We start from the raw sequence: 23,745 nt of genomic DNA, 5'->3' as shown, positions 1-23,745 counted from the left end.
CATTTGACTGAAAAATGAAAACGAGTTATCCTCATAAAAGTTGTGAACACAGCGCACATGAATGCCGGCCCGCCCCTCGCAAGCAGACGAGTCCAGGGAGATCCCGGGGCAGCATTTTTGCACAGCACAGTGTGACTAATGCTCAGCGCTGGACAACGGGGCAGTCCGGCTCAGGGCCAAACAGTGTGGACATCTGCCATGAAGACACAGAACGTGGAACTGGGAACACAAAAGAATCACAAAATAACTGCAAAAGGGTCACAAAATAACTGCAAGGGAATCACAAAATAACTACCCAAATAAGACTGGAAGCAAAGCGTCATTCTCATCTTGGATGATGCAGCTCAAGGTAAGTTTTCTTCTTACTGCCTCTGGGCGGTTCCCGCTACATGAAATTTTTATAGCAGAAAATTATAATTAATTTGATGTGGTAGAAATAATCCTAAGAATTCCCTTCTTTGGGGACAACAATAACTGACAGGGAGGTGTCTTAGTAACTTTTCTTAGCTTACTCCTAGTGATTGCAGATTCTCTCATGTCCTCGTAGGGGGCAGCTTTAGGGTGTGTGCCTGCTCTAAGCGTCAGGCTTCCCAGGGGCTCAATAACCCCATTTAGCGAACGCTTGGTTTAGTGGCTGCACATGGAGGCCACTCTGGCTGCTGTACTTTTGCTGGCTCCTCTGATTTCAGAGGGCAGCTGTTGCTCCCTTTGTCCTGCAGCCCTAGCTCCTGGCTCCTGGCCTTCAATGGCCCGCCCAGCAGGCACCTCCCCAGGGAGGCCGGCCCTTCCTTCCTTGGCTTCCTCCATCCTCTTTGGCCCCACAAAGTGCCTCTGGCTCCGCCTCCAGCTCTAGCCCAGCCTCCTGTCCAGGGAGAGATGGGCCAAAATGCCTGGGTACCTGGTGGTGGCCGGACACTCCCAGCCGCTGCCCAGGCTTCTCCATGTGGCTGTGCCAAGAGGGCCGAGCAGCTGCTCTTCCCCAAAGAAGTGACTAGCAGCACTCCACTCGGGGCAGGGAGCAGCAGGAGGAGGCCGAGGGGCAACTCAGCCCTCTGAGGTAGAGACATTTCATAGTGCCCACTGAGTGGTGCTTGTTGCTCTCGAGATGTGCATGGGGCCCAGCCCGGTTCTCTCTGCCATTCTCTTTACGGCTTCTAAGTGGTCATGCTACTGTTGGGATAAAGGACCAGCTGCAGTGCGAATGCCTAGCTCATCCTGGCTGGATGCTGGGCCTCCTGCAAGTCTGGACAGGTTGGGGGTGAGGGTGGGGAGCAGCTGATCTCTGTTGTAGGCACAGGCTGGAGATGCTCCAATGGAAGGGTTAATGGTTGGCTGTCCTCATGAGAAAGGGGAAGCAATGTGAACCTTATCGTGCGGAAGAAAGGTGCTTTTGGAAGCAGGGGAGGCTGATGAAGAACTCTGTGGTCACTGTGCACAGGTGGTTTCTTGTTGGGTAACTGAGGCCAGGACGCTTTGAGGTGCAAAAATGTGGCATTGCTGCATGCCAGCTAGAGGCATTCTGGGTCCAAACTCGGCCACTCTTGGTCCAAACCTGGGAGTTGAGTGAAGTCTGTCCCAGAGCTAAGGTAAGAGTGAAATACATTTCTCTCTTCAAAGTTCAAGGCAGGCAGTCTTTGGAAAGGAAGCAGAGCCATGAGCGGTAAAGCTCCTGGGCTCAGCTCCACCCCTGAGTAAACAAGATCTGAATAAGGGTCCTGTGTTCTCTTTACATTGAAAAACATCTCTGGGTCTCAGTGGTAAAGAATCTGCTCTGCCACTCCAGGAGACGTAAGAGATGTGGGTTTGAGCCCTGGGTCGGAAAGATCCCCTGGGTGGGGAAGATCCCCTGGAGAAGGAAATGGCAACCTATTCCAGTATTCTTGCCTGGAAAATTCCATGGACAGAGGAGCCTGGTCTATGGCGGGTCACAGAAGAGTTGGACACGACTTAGCGACTAAATAACAACTTTGTTTTTCTACAAGTGTTAAAAGAATTAGTGGGTTATGATACCACCCGCTTCTTTCACTGAGTTCTGCATGGTCCAAGAAGTAAGTACATTTTGTGCCGGTCGGACGCTGTGTTCTGAGGGCATGCTCACATTTTAAAATAGAAAAACTTAGGGATTCCCTACAGTCAGAACTCCATACTTCCACTTCAGAAGGTGTGGGTTTGATCTCTGGCGGGGAAACTAAGACCCGGCATGCCGCGTGGCACAGCCAAAAAGAAATATTTAAAATAGAAAAACGTGTTTGTTAAAATGACAGCTGTCCTGGTGTGTGTGGGTGCACGGAGGCGGGTGTGCCGCTCACTGTTTGTTTCTCTGCCTGGGGAGAGGCTCCCGCTGGAACAGGCCAGGTGCTTCCCCGCCCTTCCCCAGGGATTCTCACAGGCCTCTTCGGAACAAACTTCAGGCTCGAAGCAGCTGGCTGATTTGAGTTATGTATCCCTACTCTACGAGGCTCAGTGTTGGACCATCCCCAACACCCTGAGAGGGAAGTGCCCAGACCAGTTACAGGGAGGGGGAGCCCCTGGGGCACTCACATCACATTGGCCATTATTAACTAGGCATGATACTGGTCCTGCCTGCTGGGAAGGCACTTTGCTCCTGAGAGGGACCTGAGACCTCCTCCTCCTCCACCCACACCACAGCCCCACGTGGCTCTGGGGAAAAGGCCGTTTGCTCAAGGCAACTGGAGGCCCCAGTTCTCACTGCTGCTGCCATGGCCATGCAGGTCCAGGGAGGCCCAACCCCTCCTTTGGACCCCATGACCTCCTCCCTCTCCTCCTGCCGTGGGACCTCCAGGGAACTGAGTTAGCTCAGCTGTGGCAGCGTGCTGGAGTGGGGAGTGAGAGGGTGGTGTGGGGCAGCCAAGGAAATCCCCTGGGAAGGGGTTGCTCACAGAGAACCTGAGACCCAGAGGGCATGGGGCCTGCACCTAGAGGGACCTTGCACCTCCCAGTCTCTTCTAGGACAGCTGTCACGTCGTCCACTGCTTGCTTTGTGGCCCAGCCTTGACCTCTGACATCTCAGAGCCTCATCTGTCCTGCTCTGAATCATCACATGCAGTGGGTGATTCAATCCTCACTTCTGAGTGTCAGCAGCTCTCTCCCTGTCAAACCCCAGCCTCCAAACTGCACCCTTTCCTCCTCCCTCCCTCACATGACAACTGCCCACTTCTCTGCTCTCTTTAGAGCAGGATTTCTCCAAGCAGTTATAAAGTTCTCTGCCATCTCCATTGCCCCCATCGGGTGCTGTGTTCCCCACCCCAGGGAGCGCTGTCTGCAGGACCACAGGACCGTGGGAGAGGGCATTGCAGGGCTCTGCCTTACCCAGGTGGCGCTAGTGGTAAAGAACCTGCCTGCCAATGCAGGAGACGTAAGAGATACAGGTTCAATCCCTGGGTCAGGAAGATCTCCTGGAGGAGGGCATGGCAACCCTCTCCAGTATTCTTGCCTGCAGAATACTCCCATAGACAGAGGACCCTGGAGGGCTACGGTCCATAGGGTTGCAAAAAGTCAGACAGACACGACTGAAGTGACTTCGAACACAAGCATGCCTTATCCTTCCAGCTTGTCCCCTCACTCCCATGGGTCTCCTCCTGACACCAAACCCAGGTCCCTCCCTGACCTGCACCTGAAGCAGCTTGCACAGGGAGCAGAGAGTGGTCGTGCTCTCTGGGCTTCTGTGACACCTCACCCCACCTCCACACCCTGGCTTCCCTCCCTCTCTGGGACCCCTGACCTCTCATCCTTAGAGGGCTTCTGACTCAGCACAGACACCTTCAGTGACATGAGCCCCAGGGTTGAAACCCTATCTGCACAAAACCGTCCACATCTTTGCAGAGATGGGACCTCGCTGAGTTCCAGGTTCAGGGCACCCACTCCCCTCCTACCTTCCCTGGGATGCCCAAAAGGCTCTTCAGTGTTACATACCCCTCATCTGACCTGCCCCAGCTGTCCTGCCACATGGCCAATAAGCAGGAGAGAAAGAAAATCTGTCAGTCATCTGGACTCTAAAAGAAATCACATCCACGCCCGCCACAAACACCCCAGTCAAGCATTCAGCAAAGCTCAAAGAATTTTACCACGAATGCTCAGATACTCGGGCTTCCCTGGTGAGGTGGGTTCAATTCCTGGATGGAGAAGATCCCTGGAGAAGGAAATGGCAACCAACTCTAGTATTCTTTCCTGGAGAATTCCATCAACAGAGGAGCTTGGCAGCCTGAGTCCACGGGGTCGCAGAGTCAGACTCCAGTGAACTACTGACTAGAGCAGAAAAACTAGTCAGCGGTGGAAAAAATTCAGGATGGTGGCTACCTCAGGGAACTTCAACTAACGGAGCAGGCCTCTTTTGCTTAAGGCTTCTTTCCGAGTAATGTCTGGAGATTCACTCACGTTGGTGTCAAAGAGTGTTGCGTCCGGGGCTCAGACTCCGCGCCTGTGCTCTGGCCCTGCCCTCTCCCTTATTTCCATGCCCTGCCCTCGTGTTCTCCTATCACCTTCTTTCTGACCTCAGGGTCCCTGCACTTGCTAACTTTTTTCCTCATTCAGTCATCATCACCACTTGCCTCTCCACTCTAAAGTGGCCCTGTACACTGCCTCTTCTTTGCAGTACTGTTCCTGACTGAAATCGTATTTATTTGTTTGCAGTTTGTCCCACATGCCAGCTAAACTCAGTGTGAACCTGGCCCAGGTCCTCTTGTTCACAGCTGACCCCCCAGTGCTCATAAACCATAAATATGGTTTGACCATAAATATGGTCTTGAATGAAGGGGTGATGAGTGACTGAACATCTGAATAACCACTGCCAAGCAACTGCCAGCTCTTTCCTGCAAATCTGACCTGTAGCAGCTCTATAGGAGGCTGGCAGACAGCTCCTTGAGGCTCCACCTCTGAATGATGGCACAGTCGCCACCCAGCTCTTGCTGAGTTTGCCCAGGCCCAGGGAAGAGGCACTCTGCGTGACAGGTGAGCAGCAGAGAGCTCTGGTTTGGCCACAGGTAGATCCCCGCCTGCTCAGTGACCATACAAAAGGGGGCTAGAAGGCTGGAGGGCAGGCATGGGATCCCCAGGTAGGGAGCAGGTCCCTTTGGTGTTCTGCTCTCTACTTTTCATCCCCTTTGGTTCCCACAAAACCCCAATATTTGATTAAGCATCCAGTCCATTGCTGGTGCACAACCTCCAACACATTTGCATCTCTGTGTTGGCAATTATGAAAAGCATTTCTCTATCAACAGGCGGATGACCCAAGAAAGCATCCATACTTTCCACTTAATCATCAAATTGCAGTTAATCAGAATCAGCCAAGACACATTTGCAAAAAGAACTGCAAACCACAATAGTTTCAAGATATCAGCTACTTAGGAACAGGTGCCTTTCCCAAGCTTGCTCTGCAGGTATAATGCTGCACGTTACTATCAATTCATCGCTCTGAATTCCACTGTTTATTTGTGAGTTGCTACTTCGCATGGCCATTTCTAGATAGTTTTTGTCTGTTTCCAAGAAGTAAGGCAATGTTCAGTTGGTTTAACAGACCAGGCTGCTCAGTTTTATTCCAGCCTTGGTATTTGGGCTGCCTTGAATTATGAGCTACACTCCACTGCCTCGCTAGAAATTTCTGCCTTTAGGTGGAGTAAAGGTTTTGTTTATTTAACATTTTTATTCAGAATATGTTCCCTAAATTTTTATATTTCTCCAGGTCAGTTTAATGACTCCCCTCTAGCTTTCCTTGGTTCTCCTCCTCAACTTCTGGCGTTTGGTTCATCTTTATAGAGTAACTTCTGCTAGGTTAGGGGGCGGCTCACAGACTCGGATGACTTGGGTATCTCCGGGGGAGGGCACTGGCCTGTAAGTATGCAGAATCAGGCTCCTGACTCAAAGGGGGCGCCCCTCGACCTTGACTTTCCTGGAAGCGGGACTCCGTGGACTGGGAGTCCCCAGTGCCCGGGGAGGGAGTCGGTGTCCAGATACGTCTGTCTGCAGAATTAAAGCGTGAAGGTGGCCCCTTCTCCTGCCCGGGGCCGCAGCTGGGCCTCGGGGTTGGGGGCCAGCGAGGAGGTGGCTTCAGCATCTGTCCCCGTTGCTCCTTCCCCCGCACGTGTTCGCGTTCCAGGGCAGCCTGGGACAGCCGGGGCGGGGGAAGCTCCGGGCGGGGCGCCCCAGCGGGGCAAGGGGGCTCGTTCGTGTTTATTATAACTTCACTCCCTTTTAAAGGAAAGCTATGCCCGGAATCCGGGAGGTGGCGAGCGAAGCCGGCGGGGAGGACGTGACCCGCGCGCTCCGCAGGCCGTGTTCGGGTGTCCCCAGAGGCGAGGCTGCGAGGGTGGCGCGCGCCCCCTCCTTGCCCTCCGGCGCGCTGTGCCCACCGCCTCCCCCCGCCTCCCGCACCCCCACCTCCTGGGCGCGGCGGGCCCACCCCACCCTGCCCTTCAGAGCGAGCCCCCACCTCCGGCTCGCCCGGCTGGGCGGGGCGGGGCCGGGCGGGCGGAGCGGCTCCGGCCTTTTTTGGGCGTCTCCTCGCTCCGGGCGCGGACCTGCCGGCGGGCGCTCCGCGAGCGGCGGCGGCGGCGGCTCAGGGGTCCCGAGGCGGCCCGGGTTCGGCGTGCGCAGCCACCATGACGGGAAGGTAACTGCCCCTCCCCGCGCCCCTGGGCGGTGGGCGCCGTGGGCCCGGGAGGGGGCGCCTGGGGCGCCAGGCTGGGCGGGGCTGCGGGGCAGGACCCCGGCCAGCCCAGACCCCTGCGGGCACCCCGGCCTCACCAGGCCCCTCCACGGGTGGCAGCGCTGGTCAAGTCAGGGGCGCCTGCCCCGCTCCCGCGTGTCCAGCCCTCTGGCCGGCCCAGGGCAGCGGCAGGTGAACGGTCTGTGCTGTCCCGGACGACGGAGCCATTACCACACCCGCCCTCTGCTCCCGAGAACTAGCGCTCCGAGGGGCCAGGGACTTGCTCAAGGTCACTACCAACTGAAAGGCACGGCGTCAAAATCCAGGCGGTCGGCTCCCGCCGGCTTCCCTGTCCCCTCGCTGGGTGACCCTGGTGACAGGTCACCTCTGGAGCCTTCTGTTTCCTGCTCTGTAAGATGGGGTGGTAAAAATGGTAAACGGTCGGTCTGGGGACCTAGCCAGACCTGCCCCCAACACAGGCTGCACAGGGATGGGTTGAACCCCAGAAACTCCCCCAGGCCTGGCCCGGTTTCCACTTTTATATCCCTTGTGGCCATTTCACAGATGAGATGACTGACGCCCCATAGGCCAAGTGACTCACCAGGCCAGTCACATGGCCACCAGTGTCTGGCCAGTGCTGGCCCCCGCAACCCTTTCTGGAACCTGGCTGGGTACAAGTGCATGACTCAGGGGTGGGAGGGGCTGGTCTCTGAGGCCCACAGGCCCCCTTCCAGCCAAGCCCTGGGAGGAGGATGCTCTTCTTTATGACCCCTTGACTTGGGGCTGGAGGCTAGAGGGGACCCCGTGGCTTTGCTGGGGAAAGGAGCTTGGAGAGGCAGTACTCAGAAATGGGGAGCAGCCACAGAGGGCAGAGTGGTGGCCCCAAAACCTAGGCGATGTGCAGGACAGTCACCCAGCCTTCAGGGTCACACAGATCGCTATGAAGGCTATGGCCTGTAGTCCTAGGGCAGTCCCAGGAGCCAGCACAGATCCTGTTACTGGGGAGTCCTGTGCTTCACATGCAGTTTACTGCCCACTTCCCAGACCTCCCACCGCAGCCCAGGTCTGCCGACAAAACCCGCTCCCAGTGCTCACCCCTCCTAGTGTGCTCTTGCCTTCCTGTCCCTCGCAGGGCACCCCTGCCGGCTGCCTCACTCCCCACCCTCTAAGCTCCCAAGACAGGGACAGAATCAGGAGCAGCGACAGATGGGTGTTGGTGTGGGGCTGGGATGCGTGACAGGTGGTTTTCCAGGCACAGCGGAGATCGTGTAAGGCCGAGCTGCAGGATGTCAGCGTCTATAGTAGCTTCAGCTCTGATGCTCTGGGGTGGGGAGAGGCAGAAACCAGATGCACCTCTGTTCCCTCAGCAGGAACTCTTTCCCCCCTGAACCCCGGGGGTCTTCCGGGGAGAGGGGGGTATCAGGTTGGCCAGAGGATAGCGCCGCAGGAGAAGCTGGGAATGCAGGCCAGGGTGGGAACAGGGGCCAACCTGCTCCAGCTGCTGCCCGGCTCCAGTGGGCACCCTGAGCCCGAAAGATGCTAGTCATCAAATGACACAGGGACTGGAGTGAGCCTTGGAAAACTCTGAGTTGGGTTAAAAGTAAAACTGCTCATCTTAGAGAGTTAGGGAGTTAGTAAAGAATCGCCTGCAATGTGGGAGATCTGGGTTCTATCCCTGGGTCAGGAAGATCCCCTGGAGAAGGGAATGGCTACCCACTCCAGCACTCCTGCCTGAAGAATTCCCTGGACAGAGGAGCCTGGCGAGCTACAATCCACTGAGGTTGCAAAGAGTTGGACACAACTGAGCAACTAGTACTTTCACTCCCTCACTAGGAAAAACCCAGAAACAAAGAGGTAACGTTAACATAAAGAAAGAAAGAAAATAGCCTGTGGTTCCACTCTTCAGAAAAGCCCTCAGTAACATTTTGGTGGTTTTCTTCTTTTCTTGTGTATTCTTCTGCTTTTTTCTTTTTCACAAGCTGGGAGTGGTCTGTGAGCCCATGCTCCCATCCTCCTTTGAAGTTGGCCTACCACATGTGGCGTCCATGCCAGGAGTGGCTGATCTCCCTTCCACATGCAGGCATAGGGGCCAGCCTGGCAGAGGAATGGACGTCCGACCCAGCCTTTGGGGTGGGTGAGGTTTTTCCTGTCCCAGAAGCTGTGGAGTTTCCTTTTCATTCTGTTTCATGCCACCGTGCCCTCTACACATCCACTACCCCCATGAGATGCCAGGGCAGTTCTCACACCTGGATGCTGGTTTCCCCCACATTATCCCTTGCTGCCCAGACCAGACTGATTTTTGGAAATTACCCTCTCCTTGTACACCTCCTGCACCTTCTGGGCTCTCCCTGGCAACAGTGTAAAGCCCCAGCTCTCCAAGCAGGTGAGACAAGAGGGAGGTCAGTGGGGGAGCCGCTGAAGTGACCTGGAGTGCCATGCATGGCTTGGCACTTTGGAACTACTCCTCTGAGTACTGTTAGGAAAGGGGCTGCTGAGGAAGAGACAGGGAAGGAGACCAGCCAGGTGGCAAGCAGTGATGAAGCCTCTCCTTGGCAGCCATGGGGCAAGAGAAGAGGAGAGCGATTCAGGAGACCTGGGAGGTGGAGTCTGGACCCAGGGCAGGTGCCCAGTTTGTGGTGGCAGGTGTGGGAGTGGACACAGAGCTAGTTTGGGCCATGAAGCATTTGGAGAGCGGTGGTAAGTCTCAGGGGAAACCCTGAAACTGGACATGAGGGCCTGTAGCCCAGGAGAGGGCTGAGCTAGGCCAGAAGAGTGAATGAGGCCTGGGACATGGGCGTGGTTATTTAGGGAGCCTCCATGCTGTGGGAAGAGGCTCAGCCCTGGCTGCAGCCCCGAGAACTCTGGACTTAAAAACACCGTGTCTTTGTCCCAGCTGAAGGGACCTTTGACGTTTCCAACCTTGGGCGGGTTACCTCCCCTGCCCAGGGAGCTGACCTGTCAGCGGCTGTCCTCCAGAGGGAGCCTGGGGCACCGTGCACACAGCTGTGACTCAGTGGCTTGGCCTGTTGGAGGGGAGGCCCACCCACCACATGACCGACACCCACAGAGGCCGCCAGCTCACAGCCGGGCCCCATCCTTGGCACAGTGCAGAGTGGGGCTGCTGGATCCCTGTCCTCACACCTACCAGCCCCCTCACCCTGTCCACCACACCCCCTCAGTGCTCCCAGATGCTCCCCACCCTCCTCAGGAATATGCCCAGTGACTCCCTCAGCAGAGGAGCTTGCCAAGGAGCAGCTAGGGTGGCAGCCAGAGGCCCTGGGACAGCACATGGGGCTGTGATGGACTCAAGGGTTTAAGCAAAGTGTGAAGCAGGTGACAGGGGATGTGCAGCTGGGCCCTGAGCCCCAGACTGGGCCCCACCCATGGCCCTCACCTCCTCCCTTTTCTTCTTCTGGTGGAGACTCCCCTCTCTGGCTGGCCAGGGGAGTGCCATGGGGCCTGATCTATAGGGTGTGCGCAGTTCCATGCTGTAACTTACTTCAAGAGGTGTTGGGCTCACTTCAAGCTACCAAGGTGATGTGAACCAGTTCCCAGAATTCCTGAAAACTGAGCACTCGGCACTTGTGAGCTGGCCTATTGCTTGGGGAGGGCCTGGGCTCTCCCTGCACAGCGGTTGACCTACCTCTCCAGCCACACGTCCGCTCTCTGCTTCCACCTACTACGTAGGGTCACACTTAAACCATCCTTAGGGCTTCATTTCTGCTGGGGGGTGGGGGAGGAAGGGAGGGCAGCAGAGGGAGGCACCTGAACAGTCCTTCTTGTTCTGTTTATTCAGATCTTCTAGATTTTGGATGATGACTGTTTATTCAAGATGACCTGGTAAGATGATCTTAATGAGACGCTCACGTGAGATGACTGTATCTCACTAAGATGAGATGTCTCATATGCGTGTATATAAAACCAAACATACATGCACTGTAAGAAAATACAATCACTCAGAATGTCCTGATGAAATTATCATTCATCTCAGCCATGCCAAAGGATCTGGGCGAGTTGTCTTCAGTCCCCCAGTGAAACTGGCTCTGGCAGAGAGGCTGTGGTGGTATCGCTGGCTGCCCTGGGGATGGCACTCACCACCCAGAAAGAGATAGCAACCCCGCCTCCCAGCTTCATGCTGCTTCTGGGGCTCTTGTCTCTTAGTAAGCAGCATAGTTGCATTCTTCACTATGTGTGTGCTGCTTTAACATTTGAGATATGAATCCCATGCCATGAAATTCACTATCAGAGTGTGCAGGTCAGTGGTTTATAGTATATTTACCAGGTTATGCAACCATCACCACCAATTCTGAATATTTTCATCACCCCCAAAAGAAACCCATTTGCAGCTAATCCCTTCTTCCCCCAGCCCCTGGCAATCACTAGTCTGCTTTCTGTCTCTACAGGTTTGCCTGTTCTGGACATTTCATATAAATGGAGCCATACATTATGTGGCCTCTTTTTTTTTTTCTGCCTAGCTTCTTTCATTTGGCATAATGTTTTCAAGGTGCATTTATATTGTTGTATGAATCAGTACTTTGTTCCTTTTTTGACCAAATAATATGCCCTTATATGGATAAACCACATTTTATCTGTATATTCATCTGTGGTAGAAATTTCGTTTCCACTTTTGGCTCTTATGAATAAGTGCTGCTGTGAATATTCCTACATATATTGTCTACTATCTGGAGAATATACCTAGGAGTGGAATTTGGGGGTCCTATAATAACTTTATGTTAAACTGAGGAATTGCCAAGCTGTATTCCAAGTAACTGCATCAATTTTACATTCACATCAAGAATGTCTGAGGGTTCCGTTTTCTCCACTTACCGTTATCTGTTTTTGTAGGTGTAAAGTGACACCACATTATGGTTTTGACTTTTATTTCCCTAGTGACCTGTGATCTTGGACACTTTTTCAGGAGCTTATTGGCTGCTTGTTGATCTTATCTGGAGAAATGTCTACTCAAATTCTGTGCCTGTTTTAAGATTGGGTTCTTTTTATTGCTGGATTGTAAGAGTTCATTATTCTGGATACTAGATATTTATCAGATATATAATTTGCAAATATTTTCTGCTGTAGGTTGTCTTCACTTTCCTGGTAGTGTCCTTAAATACACAGAAGTTCTAAACTTTGGTGAAGTTCTACTTATTTCTTTGTGCCTAGAGTCTGAGCTGCAGCTGCAGGGTCTTTTGTTGCTGTGTGTGAGCTCTCCAGTTGTGGCACATGGGCTTACTTTCTCTGCAGCTTGTGGGGTCTTACTTCCCCTACCAGGGATGGGACTGCACCCCCATGTTGCAAGGCAGATGATTAACCAGAAAGTCCCTATTTATTTATTTCTGATGGCTTAAGTTTTTTGGTGTCATATCTAGGAAACATACCTAATTTATAAATATTTACACATATGTTTTTTTTTTTCCCCTGGAGTTTTTCATGTTAACTCTTTAATATTTCAATTTTCAGTACCTGAGTCAGTTTCTATATATGAGTCAGTTTTTATATATGACCTGAAGTGGAGGTTTAAAATCATCCTTTTTTTTTTTAATTTTTAATTTAATTTTATTTTTAAACGTTACATAATTGTATTAGTTTTGCCAAATATCAAAATGAATCCGCCACAGGTATACATGTGTTCCCCATCCTGAAGCCTCCTCCCTCCTCCCTCCCCATACCCTCCCTCTGGGTCGTCCCAGTGCACTAGCCCCAAGCATCCAGTATTGTGCGTCGAACCTGGACTGGCATCTCGTTTCATACATGATGTATAGAACAGTCTTATGGACTCTGTGGGAGAGGGAGAGGGTGGGAAGATTTGGGAGAGACATGTAAAATCATCCTTTTGCATGTGACTATTCAGTGGTTCTAGCATCATTTGTTGACAAGACTATTCTTTTATCATTGAATTGTCTTGGCAGGCTTGTCAAAAGTCAGTTGACCCATAATAAAAGCCATATATGGTAAACCCAGAGCAAACATTATCCTCAATGGTGAAAACTTGAAAGCATTTCCCCTAAAGTCAGACACAAAACAAGGGTTCTCTCACCACTACTATTCAACATATTTTTGGAAATTTTACCCACAGCAATCAGAGAAGAAAAAAAAACAAAAGGGATCCAGATTGGAAAAGAAAAAGTAAAACTCTCACTGTTTGCAGATGACATGATCCTCTACATAGAAAACCCTAAAGACACCACCACTGATCACTAGAGCTAACTGATGAATATAGTAAAGTTGCAGGATATAAAATTAACACACAGAAATCCCTTGAATTCTTCCACACTAACAATGAGAAAACAGAAAGAGAAATTGAGGAAACAATTCCATTCACCATTGCAATGAAAATAATAAAATAGGAATAAATCTACCTAAAGAAACAAAAGACCTATATATAGAAAACTATAAAACACTGATGAAAGAATTCAAAGATGACACAAATAGATGGAGAAATATACCACGTTCATGGATTGGAAGAATCAATATAGTGAAAATGAGTATACTACCCAAAGCAGTCTATAGATTCAATGCAACCCCTATCAAGTTACCAATGGTATTTTTCACAGAACTAGAACAAATAATTTCACAATTTGTATGGAAATACCAAAAAAACCTCGAATAGCCAAAGCAATTGAGAAAGAAGAATGGAACTGGAGGAATCAACCTGCCTGACTTCAGACTATACTACAAAGCTACAGTCATCTAGATAGTATGGTACTGACACAAAGACAGAAATATAGATCAATGGAACAAAATAGAAAGCCCAGAGATAAATCCATGCACCTATGGACACCTTATCTTTGACAAAGGAGGCAAGAATATACAATGGAGAAAAGACAATCTCTTTAACAAGTGATGCTGGGAAAACTGGTCAACCACCTGTAAAAGAATGAAACTAGAACACTTTCTAACACCATACACAAAAATAAACTCAAAATGGATTAAAGATCTAAATGTAAGGCCAGAAACTATAAAACTCCTAGAGGAAAACATAGGCAAAACACTCTGTGACATAAATCACAGCAGGATTCTCTATGACCCACTTTCCAGAGTAATGGAAATAAAAGCAAAAATAAACAAATGGGACCTAATTAAACTTAAAAGCTTTTGCACAACGGAGGAAACTCTAAGCAAGGTGAAAAGGCAGCTTTAAGAATGGGAGGCAACAATAGCAAACGAAGCAACTGACCAAGAATTAATCTCAAAAATATACAAGCAGCTCATGCAGTTCAATACCGGAAAAATAAACGACCTGATTAAAAAAATGGGCCAAAGAACTAAGCAGACGTTTCTCCAAAGAAGACATACAGATGGCTAACAAACACATGAAAAGATGCTCAACATCACTCATTATCAGAGAAATGCAAATCAAAACCACAATAAGGTATCATCTCACGCTGGTCAGAATGGCTGCTATCAAAAAGTCTACAAACAATAAATGCTGGAGAGGGTGCGTAGAAAAGGGAACCCTCTTACACTGTTGGTGGGAATGCAAACTAGTACAGCCACTATGAAGAACACTGTGGAGATTCCTTAAAAAACTGGAAATAGAATTGTCATATGACCCAGCAATCCCACACCTGGGCATATACACTGAGGAAACCAGAATTGAAAGAGATACCTGTACCCCAATGTTCATCACAGCACTGTTTACAATAGCCAGGACACGGAAGCAACCTAGATGTCCATCAGCAGACGAATGGATAAGAAAGCTGTGGTACATATACACAATGAATATTACCCAGCTATTAAAAATAACACATTTGAATCAGTTCTAATGAGGTGGATGAAACTGGAGCCTATTATACAGAGCAAAGTAAGTCAGAAAGGAAAACACCAATACAGTATATTAACACATATATATGGAATTTAGAAAGATAACGATGACTCTATTTGTGAGACAGCAAAAGAGACACAGACATAAAGAACAGACTTTTGGACTCTGTGGGAGAAGGCGAGGGTAGGATTTGAGAAGATTGCATTGACACATGCACATTACCATATGTGAAATAGATCACCAGTCCAAGTTTGATGCATGAAACCAGGCACTCAAAGCCGGTGCACTGGGACAACCCTGGGGGATGGGATGGGCAGGGAGATGGGAGGGGGTTGCAGGATGGGGGAACACATGTACACCCATGGCTGATTCATGTCAATGTATGGCAAAAACCACTACAATATTGTAAAGTAATTAGCCTCCAATTAAAATAAATAAATAAATTTTAAGAATCAGTCAACCATGGATGTGTGGGATTATTTCTGAATTCTCAATCCATTCAGTTGATGTATCTGTCTGTCCTTATGCCAGTACCTTACTGTTTTGATTACTGTAACTAAGTAGTAAGTTAGGAAATTGGAAAACGTGAGTCCTCTGGTTTTGTTCTTCAAGTTGTTTTCAATAACTATTCTGAGTTCCTTGCGTTTATTTCCATGTGGATTTTAGGATTACCTTGTCCATTTCTATTAAAAAGGCAGTTGGAATTTTGATAGGGATTGTGTTGAATCCATAGGTCTTGTGTGGGAGGGGGAAATATTGCTGTCTTAACAATGTTAGGTTTTATAATCCATGAACAGGGGATGTCTTTCTGTTTCTTTAGGTATTCTTTAATTTCTTTCAACAATGTTGTGTAGTTATCAGTATATATAACATGTGTGCAGGCTCAGTCATGTCTGACTCTTTGCAACCTCATGGGCTAGCATCCTCTGTCCATGGAATCTTCCAGGCCAGAATACCAGAGTGTGTTGCTTTTTCCTACTCCAGGGAATCTTCATGACCCAGAGAGTGAACCCACGTATCATGCGCCTCCTGCATTGGCAGGCAGATTCTTTACCACTGTGCCACCTAAGGCTTACACTTCTTTGGTTAAATTTATTTCTAAGTATTTTTTCCTTTTGATGCTATTTGATCCCATGGACAGAGGAGCCTGACGGGCTACAGTCCATGGGGTCACAAAGAGTCAGACACTACTGAAGCAACTTAGCATGCACACATAGCCATTCCTGTCTTCTTTTGGTTGCAGTTTGTATAGTATATCTTTGACATTCTCTTACTTTCCATCTTTTTGTGGTTTTGAATGTAAAGTGAGTCTCTTGGAGAAAGCATATAATTGAATCACCTTTAAAATATTCATTTAAAGAAAGTTAAAAAACTTTCTGATTGGAAAGTTTAATACATTTCAATTCAGTTTAGTCGCTCAGTCATGTCTCATTCTTCGCTACCCCATGGACTGCAGCACGCCAGGCTTCCCTGTCCATCACCAACTCCCGGAGCTTGCTCAAACTCATGTCCATCGAGTCAGTGATGCCATCCAACCACCCCATCCTCTGTCGTCCCCTTCTCCTCCTGCCTTCAGTCTTTCCCAGTATCAGGGTCTTTTTCGATGTGTCAGTTCTTTGCATCAGGTGGCCAAAGTACTATTGGAGCTTCAGCTTCAGCATCAGTCCTTCCAGTGAATATTCAGGACTGATTTCCTTTAGGATTGACTGGTTTAATCCATTTAGTTAATGTAATTACTGATAACTGGGGTTTACATCTGCCACTTTGCTATTTTTTTCTATATATCATGTCTTTTTTTGTTTCTCACTTCCTACACCATTGCCTTCTTTTGTGTTAAATTATGTCATTATGCAGTCATATTTAAGCCAAATGGGAAAAAAGGTTTACAAGCAAAAAATACATTTGTGTTGTCTTTTATATTTATCTTATGGTTAGCGTTACTGCTCTTAGTTTCTTCATGTGGATTCGAATTGTTGTCCAGCGTCCTTTCATTTCATCCTGAAGAAATCTCTTTGGTATTTCCTTTTAACTCTAGGATTTCTATTTGGTTCCATTTTATCATTTCTATCAATTGATATTCTACATTTGATAATGCATCATTTTCATGCTTTTCTTTAGGTTTTTAGACCTGGCTTCCTTTAGTTCTTTGAACATATTTAAATTAGCTGATTTGAAGTCTGTCTAGTAAGTCTAACATCTGGGCTTCCTCAGGGCTTCCTTTCTACTCATTGCTTTTCTTTTTTCCCCCTGTGTCTAGGTCATTTTTTGTTGTTTTTTTGCATGTATTTTAACTTTTGCTGAGAACGGAACTTCTCAAATAAAATAATGTGGTGTGGCAGCTTTGGAAACCAGATTCTCCCTAATCCCCTGGTTCTGTTGGTGCTGCTTATGATTTGTTTGTTTAGTAACTTTCCTGAACTTACTCTGTAAAGTCTGTATCTCTGTCATTTGTGGCCACTGCAGTCTCTGCCTGATTAGTTTAGTGGCCAGCTAATGACTGGACAGAGATTTTCTTTTTTTTTTTCTTCAACCATGCTGCATGGCCTGTGGGATCTTAGTTCCCTGACCAGGGGTTGAACCTGAGTCCCCTGCATCCCTGCATAGGAAGCTTGGAGTCTCAGCCACTGGGCTACTATGGAAGGCCTTGGATAGAGATATTTTTGAATGCCTGAAACTGTTGACTTAAAAAAATGCACAATGTGCGAGTTGTGAGTTAAGTTTTATCTGGGTCAAAGTGTGGGCTATACCCCAGGAGACAGCATTTCAGATAGCTCTGAGACGCTGCTCTCAGTGGGGTAGGGGGGAAGGTCAGTATACTTAGGATTTTGGTGACAGGATAACACGTGCAATTAAGCACTTTTTTGGGGGGGGAGGGCAAAGGGTTTCTGCTAGTCATGAGGAACTGCCATCACCATGAAGGATTTTAGTGCTTTTCTCGATATGAGAAGATATCTAACTATAATACCTGTTCTACCAGTTTTTCTCAGAGCACAGAGTGCCTCACTTCTGCTCTCCATCCTGATCTCCTTTCAGAGAGTATTAAAAGTTAGCAGATACAGCAGCACCTGATTTAACCCTTGTAGAAGTAGATGGCAAGTGCCGATGGCAAATGCCAAAATTTGTAGTTGACAAAATCAGTGTCTCCCAGCTTTTACAGAAGGCTCTGAATGTATTTTGGGGCACGTTTTCAACATTCAACCTGGCATTTTACAGCTCTGCCCTAGTCCTCATTTCCTGCTGTATGGAGCTAAAAGGATCTGTCAGAAGTGAAAGCTTAGGACCTTCTAAGGTCTTTCCTGAGCATACACACAGCCCTGGGCATGTGCATGGCCTTCTAGTTTCCCAGAGATATGTCAGTTCTTTTCAGAGCTCCTAAGCACATCTAATTTCTTGGTTTTTCCTTTTAAGCTTGTTTAAGTTAGTCATCTGTTTGCCCAACTGTTATCCATTGTCTGTGACAATGACATCATAGGTAGTTTTGATAGTAATATATTTGAAAAACTCTCCCTAGGAGAGGCTTTCAGCCCTGGGTTGATATGACTGAGGTCACATAAAGAAAAGCCTTCAAGTGTGATCTTCAAGGGAAGACCAGGTCATTCTTTGGGAATGAAGCCTTGAAAGAATTTCAGCCCTCTTCTCCCCCATTACTGGGAATGTCGGCAGTTACTTTTCTAGGCAGCTATGGAGTTAGGAATTGGGGATTAAGGTACTAAGATAAATTAAAATACCATAAAAGTGTTCTTATGAAGATTCAGCTTTTTTTTTTTTTTTGCTTTTATTCCCTCCCAGTTATTATTTTTTTATTTTTTCTCCCAGTTATTTTTTAGCTTATGTATTTTTATTGAGATATAATATTAATTTTAGAAAATGTGCAATATAATGATTTGATGTTTGTATATATTGTGAAATGATCACACAGTAAGTCTAGTTAACACCTGACACCATAATTATAAAAATTTTTTTCCTTGTGATGAGAACTTTTAAGATTTATTCTCTTAGCAACTTTCAAATATGAAATACAGTATTATTAACTATAGTCACCCTGCTATACATTACATCCCCATGACTTATTTATCTGATAAATGGAATTTTGTACTGTTGATTCCCTTCACCCATTTTGGCCACTTCCCATCCCCCACCTCTGGTAGCCATCAAACTATTCTCTGTATCTGACCTGGGCTTTTGTTTCTAAAATTCCACATGTAAGAATAAATAAAATTCCACACATAAGTGTGATCATGCAGTATTTTTCTTTCTCTGACTTATTTCACTTAGCATATGCCCTCAAGTTTCATCCACATTGTAGCATATGGCAAGATTTCATTCTTTTTTTTTTTGCTGCACTGAGTCTTCATCGCTGCTCGGGGGCTTTCTCTAGTTTTGGGGAGAGAGGGGCACTCTTCATTGCGGTGTGCAGGCTTCTTATTGTGGTGGCTTCTTGTTGCAGAGCATGGGTTCTAGGCACAGGGGCCTCAGTGGTTGCAGCACACGGACTCAGTGGCTGCAGCTCAAGGGCTCAGCGGGTGTGGCTTGCAAGCTGCAGAGCACCGCCTCAGTATTTGTGGCACACAGGCTTAGTTACTCTACAGAATGTGCAATCCTCCTGGACCAGGGATCAAACCCGTGTGCCCTGTGTTGGCAGGTGGATTCTTAACCACTTCCACCAGGCAAGTCCCTTTTGTTCTTTTTTATGGCCAAATAGTATTCCATTTCATTTGTATACCACATCTTCTTTGTCCATTCATCCATCAATGAACACTTTAGGTTCTTTCTATACCTTGGCTTTTGTAAATAATGCTGCAATGAACTTAGGGGTGTGTATATCTTTTCTAATGAGTGTTTTTGTTTCCTTCAGATAAATACCCAGAAGTGGAATTGCTGGATCATATTGTAGTTCTATTTTTAAATTTTTTTGAGGAAACTCTATACTGTTTCCATGGTGGCTGCATCAATTTACATTCCTTTGAACAGTATGCAAAGGTTCCTTTTCCCCACATCCTCACCAATACTTGTTATTTCTTGTCTTCCTGGTAATAGCCTTTCTGACAGGTGAGAGGCGATATCTCATTGAGGTTTTGACTTGCATTTTCTTAACGATTATGATTATAATATATTGAGCATATTTTCATGTACCTTTTGATCATGCATATGTCCTCTCAGCTGTTTTTCTTGCTGTCTGCTTACTGCAAGTCTTTGGTTAATTTATAGAGTTCTGACAAAGGGGACTCTTGACAGTTTGTGCTAGTTTTTTCATTGCTTTTGTGGTTGTTGTTTAGTCCCTAAGTTGTGTCTGACACTTTGCGACCCCATGGACTGTAGCCTGCCAGGCTCCTCTGTCCACGGGATTTCCCAGACAAGGATACTGGAGTGGGTTGCCATTTCCTTCCCCAGGGTATCATCCTGATCCAGGGATTGAACCCATGTCCCCTGCATTGGCCAGCGGATTCTTTATTGCTAAGCTACCAAGGAAATCCTTCATTGCTTTTACGGAAGGACAGACTTTCAGAGGTCCTTATTCTGCCATTTTTGCTGACATCGTTTTTGCTGTGTTTTTGCAACTGTGTTCTCTGGAGCCAGAATGCTAGACAGGGAGGCCTGCATGACTGGCAGCCTCACCCTGCAAGAGAGGCTGCAGAATGGGAAAACAAGGCTATGCAGAGATTTGGGATTTGGACTCAATCAGTCACTAACTTTCTCTCAATTTCTAGCCTCTGGTGCCCCTTTTACAGTAAATATTTGTTGAATCAATCAGTGTTTGGTAATCTTGGACTTGAACTTCATTTAAAATGGTGATGTGCAAAACAGTTGTGGCTATAGCCTCCCTCCCAGGTCTATCCACCATTGTGGACGTGTTCCCTCATTAAACGTGACTCTGACTCTGGCTGAGAGCTCTGGGTTCTAGAGATCAGAATTTCCATATGGGTCAGGTTGAATGGAGGCTGGTAAGAGGGGCCTAGGCCCTGGGCCATCAACTTGAAGCTGCCCTAGGAAAACTCTATACCCTAGCTTTCTTAAGCATTCAGCTCTAAATCAGAAGGCAGGAGGTGATCCTTCTAGTTGTCGGCTCCAGGCTCAGCTTCTCTATGCCCTTTTAGCCCCTGGTGCCACCTTTAAGAAAATATTTATTGAATTGATCAGTACTTGATACCTTTGGAATCAAGGTGTATTGACAAACTGTACTGCACACGGTGCTTGTAGTCACCTGGCTATGTTTGGGGGTTGACTCCCAGAGCGGTTAAGGAGCACTTACTTCCTCGAGTTTGAATTTATTGGGCGATGTTCGTTCTTTGATGTGTAGGCCCAGCATCTGAGTGCTGATTGATCCCCTCTAAAGTTTCCTCCTTTCCCAGTGTCAGAAGACCTTGCTGTCTGGAATGATGGAAGGCAGGGGAAGATACTGCTCATGCTTTCTGACTTCACTAGAGAGGTTTTTCAGGGAAATGGAATCAATGTGATAGATTTCTGTGAGTGCTGTGGATCCTTATTAAATGCTGATCGTGGTTCTTCCTTGGCCATCAGTGGCCACAGTTCAGATGCTGGTCATGGGTGTTTGCACATAGATCACAGTAGCCCCACCAATAAATACCTTTAGATAAAAATGCATGGAAACCATGGGGGTCTTCCATCAGAACCTGCTGCTTCTGCTCTCCATGAAGAGCTGGGGGACTGCATGCCCTCCAGGTTTTGACCGTGTGAACTTCTTTTGGAGTGGATGGTTATTTGTTGGCCAGGTCCAGGGACTGGGCTGCCCTGGTCTGGGTCTCCTGTGCTGTACTTAGTAGCTCAGTCATGACCAACTCTGCGACCATTGATTGTAGCCCACCAGGCTCCTCTGTCCCAGCGATTTCCCAGGCAAGAATACTGGAGTGGGTTGCCATGCCCTCCTCCAGGGGATCTTCCCAACCCAGGGATCCAATCCAGGTCTGCCGCATGGCAGGCAGATTCTTTACTGTCTGATCCACCAGGGAAGCCCAAGAACACTGGAGTAAGTAGCCCATCCCTTCTCCAGGGCATCTTTCTGATCCAGGAATTGAACTGGGGTCTCCTGCGTTGCAGGCAGATTCTTTGCCAGCTGAGCTACCAGGGAAGCTGGGTCTCCTGGGTCTCCCTGGGTCTCCTAGGTGGCTGCACTTTCTCAGGGAAGAGACCAAGGCAGAAAGTGGGCACGTGTGTGAATCCCTCATCAGCTTCTTGACTGCAGGATTCGTAAGCTGGCTCAGGTCCATACTGCCCTCCTCAAAGGAGGACATACCATCCTCAGGGTGTTCAGGGGGCTTAGGATTTCCTCGGAGGCTCCTGGCAGCCCGGGATCTCTAGGCAGCCTGCCCTGCCACTGTGGACTCACCTCTGTGCTCGTTGGGATCTTCCCAGCGCGTCTCCTCCCCAGCCGGGACCCAATCCTGCTAGCCTCAGCTTTCACTGCGCTGCCCCCGCGGCGGGAACAATATCCTTTCTATTTGGAGTTGACTCCGCTGCCCTTTGGAGATCGCAGTGCGTAACGTGAGCTCCGGTGCAGACGGGTGGGTGCCGAGGGAGCCCCCTCCTGCAAGCCGGGCGTCCGGGCCCCGGTGTCCGGTCGTTGGTGGCTGCCCGTGGCAGCACCCGCCCTCCGAGCCTGGGGTCCCTCGACCCGGCGGAGCGGGCGGCAGGAGGGAGGGAGGCCCGTGCCATGGCCACCCGGCTGGGCGCGCTTGCCGCGTCGGGGCTGTACCGGCGGCGCCAGCACCGGCAGAGCCCGCCGCCCGCGGCGCCAGGGTAGGTGGCCCGGGGGGCAGGGCAGGGGCGCGGGGGACAATGGCCGGAAAGCAGCGGCCGCGGGCCTTTCCTCGGACACCCTGCCTGGCCCTTCCGACGGCGGCGGCCGCCCGGCTGCCCGCAGCCCGGGGCGTGGGGGCAGCGCCTGGCTTGGCGGCCAGAGTGGAGGCAAGGCGCGGCTTCATCCAGCCGGGGTTACTGATCTGGGATCAGCACTCTTGGGCAGGGCGCTGAGCATGGGGCGCTCAGATAAGTTGTCGAAGTAACCGCCACTACCGCTTTCAGGCTCCTCGAAACTTTTTGGCCGCTTTCTAGCGGATGGAACTGAGCGGTCAAGGAACCTGCCGGACATCACTCATCTATAAAGGGGGCTAAGCGGTGAATTGAAGCCAGGTTGGACTGACTCAAAAGCCTGAACTGCTCTATCCTGGGGAGAACTGCTGGGGTAGACCAATGATGAACGCTTCCTTTGGGACTGGGAGGAGGAGCCTCTGGGGCTCAGAATGGACCTCAAGGTGTCTCTGAGGATGAGTTAATCTGGCGTGGAGAGAGTCTGAAGGGCACATAGATAGTGGAGCCCTCCGAGTGGGGGCTGGGGGAGGGGATCCTGGACTCCTTGCATTTGCAGCATCTCAGGGGCCATCTGGGTGGAAAGATCTGCTAGAAATTGGGGCAAGAGAGCAGTGGGAGCTGTGCGTTTGTTGTCTTTTGCATCAAAGTAGCAGGTGGGAACCCTAGGGGTGTGGGGGCAGAGTGTGGGGGAGGACTTGAAGGTTGGGAGGAAGGGGTAGGGATTCAGGGATGAGACAGAGCAGCAGTCATAGAGGTGAGGTGCCTGGAGGACCTGGGGAGAAGAGGAGGTTTAGAGGCTGATGCTCAGCGGTGACCACAGAGCACCGTGGTGGGTGCCTGGGAGGGGAGTGAGCCCGCAAAGATGTCTGGGAGTACGAACGCAGCAAGCAAGAGGCTGTCATGTGGGGAGTGGAGAGCAGAGGCTGCAGAGAGGCACCCGTGGGATACCTGTTGCAGCTGGACTTGTATCCGCACCAGTGTTGCAGGTTCCTCACCAGGGGCCACACCAGGGCAGGAACTGGATAAGCCCACTGCTCCGGTGGGGGACTCGGGGCTTGGGAGGCCAAGTGACTTCCCTGAGTGAACAGGAACCCTCACCGGTTGGTCTCCGGATGACCCTAGATGTGAGTGGAGGGAGCCATGGGGCAAGGAGTGGGTGACAGGGCACTGATGGGCCGAGGCCGTGTGGAGGCTGGTTTCACGGTATGAATGCAGCACAAGAACTTGGTCTAGATGCAAGGAGGACAGGGCTGATAGTGAGGATCAGGCATCAGGAATGTCCCCCACACGCACGCACGCATGCATGTTCATAGGCTAAACTCAACTTCCTATTGCCTTGAGCTTCTGGCTTGTGACCAGGCCTCACCAACACTGACTCACCCTTGAGTGTGGAAAGTCCCCTATGGCTGGCCCTGCCTGTGCCCAGGCCCTTTTGCTGGCTTTCCAGGGTTGGGTGGGTGGGAGGCTGCAATGGAGGTTGGTCTGAGGTTGT

General features: G+C 49.4%; 1 protein-coding gene across 8 annotated transcripts in view; it reads left to right on the top strand.

Moving 5' to 3' along the window:
• Nucleotides 1-851: 851 nt before the first annotated feature.
• The window catches only part of LIMS2 (LIM zinc finger domain containing 2), a 44,157-nt gene continuing 21,263 nt past the window's right edge, over nt 852-23,745 (top strand). Inside the window, exon 1 of one of the 8 annotated variants that reach the window (XM_086362342.1) lies at nt 852-1,057. Coding sequence is in view for 3 of the 8 variants with exons in the window: in XM_086362329.1 (XP_086218455.1) it covers nt 22,096-22,181 (86 nt within the window). In the remaining 5 variants the exon portion in view is untranslated. Of the gene's footprint in view, nt 1,058-6,283; nt 6,626-10,454; nt 10,502-21,817; nt 22,182-22,269; nt 22,575-23,745 lie in introns of those variants that run through there. The other 7 variants (XM_086362333.1, XM_086362334.1, XM_086362329.1 and 4 more) reach the window with 7 other exon arrangements.

The sequence above is a fragment of the Bos grunniens genome, chromosome 2 (assembly GCF_055505025.1).
Source record: "Bos grunniens cultivar Pamir isolate PY7600 chromosome 2, Bosgru_T2T1.0, whole genome shotgun sequence".
Taxonomy (NCBI): Eukaryota; Metazoa; Chordata; class Mammalia; order Artiodactyla; family Bovidae; genus Bos; species Bos grunniens.
This window is presented reverse-complemented; position numbering and strand designations above follow the sequence as displayed.